The sequence below is a fragment of the Phaethon lepturus genome, unplaced genomic scaffold (genome assembly GCF_000687285.1).
Source record: "Phaethon lepturus isolate BGI_N335 unplaced genomic scaffold, ASM68728v1 scaffold29703, whole genome shotgun sequence".
NCBI lineage: Eukaryota > Metazoa > Chordata > Aves > Phaethontiformes > Phaethontidae > Phaethon > Phaethon lepturus.
In genome coordinates this window covers 15,423-18,848 of record NW_010531634.1, presented here as the reverse complement: position 1 = coordinate 18,848, position 3,426 = coordinate 15,423, and the positions used below count along the sequence as shown (strand labels likewise).

The 3,426-nt window shown below is 46.1% G+C and overlaps 1 protein-coding gene across 1 annotated transcript in view; it reads left to right on the top strand.

Annotated features, from left to right (window-relative positions):
- Positions 1–674: 674 nt before the first annotated feature.
- SIRT4 (sirtuin 4) overlaps positions 675–3,426 on the top strand; it is a 6,718-nt gene continuing 3,966 nt past the window's right edge. Inside the window, 1 exon segment of the mRNA XM_010284628.1 lies at positions 675–854. Coding sequence (XP_010282930.1) covers positions 675–854 — 180 coding nt within the window.

Here is a 3,426-nt window from a genome sequence, read left to right as displayed (position 1 = left end):
GTTTGCCAAGCCCGGGCTGCCCTCGCCACCCAGGCGGCACCAAAGCAAAGTCACCACCCAACGATGTGTAAACGGATTTAAACACTCGAAATCGGTACCAACAGCCTCACCAACACCTTCAACAGTTTAAGACCCACGAAACTGCCCCAAAGGGGGTTGCACCCCGCAGCTCGGCCGTCACGGGGGCAGCAGGGCTGGCACCACCACGCAAGGGGCTGCGCTGCTTCCTTGCAATGGCAAAATTACACACTGCTATATAATGGGCTTAGAATCCTCAGGGCTTTGAAATAAAAGGCAAGATGGATTAAAAATTCCAGCAATGGTATGAACTAATTAGCATGACCTATTTGGAGAATGCATTTGAAAAGCAGGCCAAATTATGAGAAAGAGCCCATTGTGTGTCAAATAGGTGAGCGTCCAGTACCAGGCTGCTAGTGTGCAGTAGTCTGGACCTCCTCCTATTTATTTGTTCTTAAAAATAAAAAAGACTCCTTTGGAAAAAAGCCAAACCCCTTATTGCCAGGCAATTCGTAGGGTTTATTATATGATTATCGAGACTGACTCTGCGCCTGCAGAGAGGCACAGTCGAGTCCTGCCAGGGAACACGGGATAGGCAGCCAGCAGGTCAGCACAGCCCTGCGGTTAGAAACAAGCTGAGTGGTGTCAGCTCTGGCATGGACCAAGAGCACGCAAAGTACTGTGGGCCACGTTCACACAAGGACTTGAAGAAGTCACAAGTAGCCACCTCCACACCTAGAAACAAGATCTGCTGCATCAACTGGAAAATGCTGAAAGAGATCCCTGACTCTAATGAGGTGCTGAGGGGTGGGAGTAACTGGTGCAGCTCTGCAAAGGTGGGTTGCACCAATCCAAAAGCTCATTCCGGTGGAGAGGTGGTCACTCCACCCCACCACTCCCTGCTCCCCGTCTGCCAGCTGCCCTGTTTCACTGAGCCAGCTCACCAAACTGGCAGAAACCCACCTCCAGCAACATGGTGATCAGACTGGGCAAGGCAAATGGGGACAGACGGAGCCCCGGAAGGAACTGATGAACTGCTCAAGTGGTACAAGCCCTTTGGCAGCAAAGAATTAAATCCTGAAGTGGTTTAGGGTGTCCGACTATGCTCTGGGAGATGTCTAGCCAGATCAAAGAAACAACTGCCCTCTCATTTTTCATCCAGAGATCACTTGTCACATGCTGACATCTTGGGTTTTGTTCAGCCACACTAACTGCAGCACAACCAACCAGATTTTCCATCATTTGTCCATCCTTGTTGCCACAGGCCCTTTCCACATCTTTCTCCCAAATCTTTTTCCTGTCATCCCAAATGTGCTTAACTATGAACGTCAGGACTGACAGACAGGTCCACCTCTCCTGGGACCAAGTGTAGAAGAGTGAAGAGTGTCAGAACAGGGAAAATGTATCAGCACAGTGTACTACCATAGCCTCCAACAATTTATATCTCAGGGAATTCCTGAGCTAGAAGAGATGTTTTTAACAGCTCCCAGTGGATTTTTCTTCTCTTATTTGTTTAGTCACATTTTAAGCCTAAAACCTGTTAGTACCAGCGAAAACACATGCTTTTATACAGACAAGCACCTACAGTGGATTTTATCAAAGCTATTACTTGCGTTTGTATCAAATCAAAGCTGATTTTATTCTGGCATGTTTCCTTGAGAGCGCTGCGAAGCTCTCAGCGTTTCAATTTGACTTTATCAGGTGTCAGGAACTCGAGGGTTTTTTCCTGCTTTGAGGCATGGGAATTGTAGTCTTTGTGCTTAGGGCTTAATTTATTTGTGAACTACATTTCCCAGAAAACGCCTCTTCCGGCAGGCCAGCCCTTTCCTTCCGCGGCCGGGCACGGCAGCATTATGAAAGGTGAGTTTTTAGGCATTATTCCCCAGATCACTCTTATTTCATTAGCTGTATTCGGTTCGGCTATTACCCACCCCCTACGTCATTATTACAGCACAAGAGACTCGGATGACGTGGGTGTCCCTCTGAGTTTCTGGCCCCTTAACCGTTTGTAGAAACCTGTTTTCTCTTGTACCTTAAACTTGTCTGATCTCTTTCTGTGGAGCATCTTGGATGCGTGTTAAAAAAAACCTCTAGCCTCGGATCTCGAAAGGTATGTTTAAAGAGTTTCACTTTGGTATAGTAGTTGTTATTTCTTAATCTGAGCTCTTTAATTTTAAAAGCAGCTTTGTATTTCATAGGAAATATTCTGTCCTTTGTGAGTTTTCCTCCTACACTGTCCTACTTCTCCGCTTCACAGTGGCTCTCAAATGTAGTTGTTCTTTTTGCTTCTGGGCCTACCATTGCCTTCTCTCTCTTGTGGGCCAACCCATATTATATCTCCATTTCATTCCCCCTCAAAACATTTCCTTCTGAGAGATCATTTGATGATAAAGAACAGGAAGGGTGAATTTTCATCATTTTAAGAAAGTTAAACACTGTCAAACTGGCATAACAGCCTTTGGGGAGCACCATGACAGAAGTTATTCTCAAAGCAAATTACAGTTTATTGCGAGACACTGTCCCTTCTAATTAATTCATATAGAAAATTAAACCTCTTCAGAAGGAATGCCCAACACAACTCCTGCTAAACAACAAAACAAGGCAAAAATCATTGTGAACAGAATCCACTGCTTAGGTTTAAAAAATAATTCAGGACCATGGAGGAAGTCTTCCCTGTAATTCAACTGATGATAGAGCAAAGCCTTGAGAACTGGAGATTAACTGAGACAAATCTATTCTTTTCCACTAGCATCAATTTAGTATCATGATACTTACAGCTGAACACCCAGACTTTAAATGTGTTTAAATATTGCTCCATTTACTGTAAGAACTGGTACTCGAGGGGGACTAGGGACTTGAGGCGAAGCAATCTAGATGCAGCAGGAGTCTAAAAACCATCCCGGCACTGAGGCACAGGTCATCAAAAGTACTTGTGTGCCAGGCTTTTAGACAAATAAGCTCACCGCTTGAATACCTCTGGCTTTCCCAGAGCTGCCACAGATCTCACAGGCACTGCAAGTTTCCTGTAAGCAGCATTTATGAAACTGCCCACATGCTTAACCATCTGCCAGCTAACAAGCTGCACAGAGCCCTCCCTCCCACCACTGCCTGTAACACCTGGAAGGGATCTGCGCTAGCAGCTGAGGACTCCCAGTGAGAGCCAGCCCCCAAGGCATCCTCCCAGTAACATCTGGTGGTGAGGACAGAAGTGTGAGTGGGCATGAATCTGCATCCAGGCATCCCACATTACCAATCAAGCTTTAAGCACCAGACTATCCTTTCTCTCCCTTCCCACAACACATCCAAAGGATGGGGTAAATAGAAAGGACCAATTTGGAGCAGGCAGAGTGTTAAAGAAAGCAGAGTAAGGGCCTCTTCTGGGGAGGAACCAGACACACCAGCAGCACA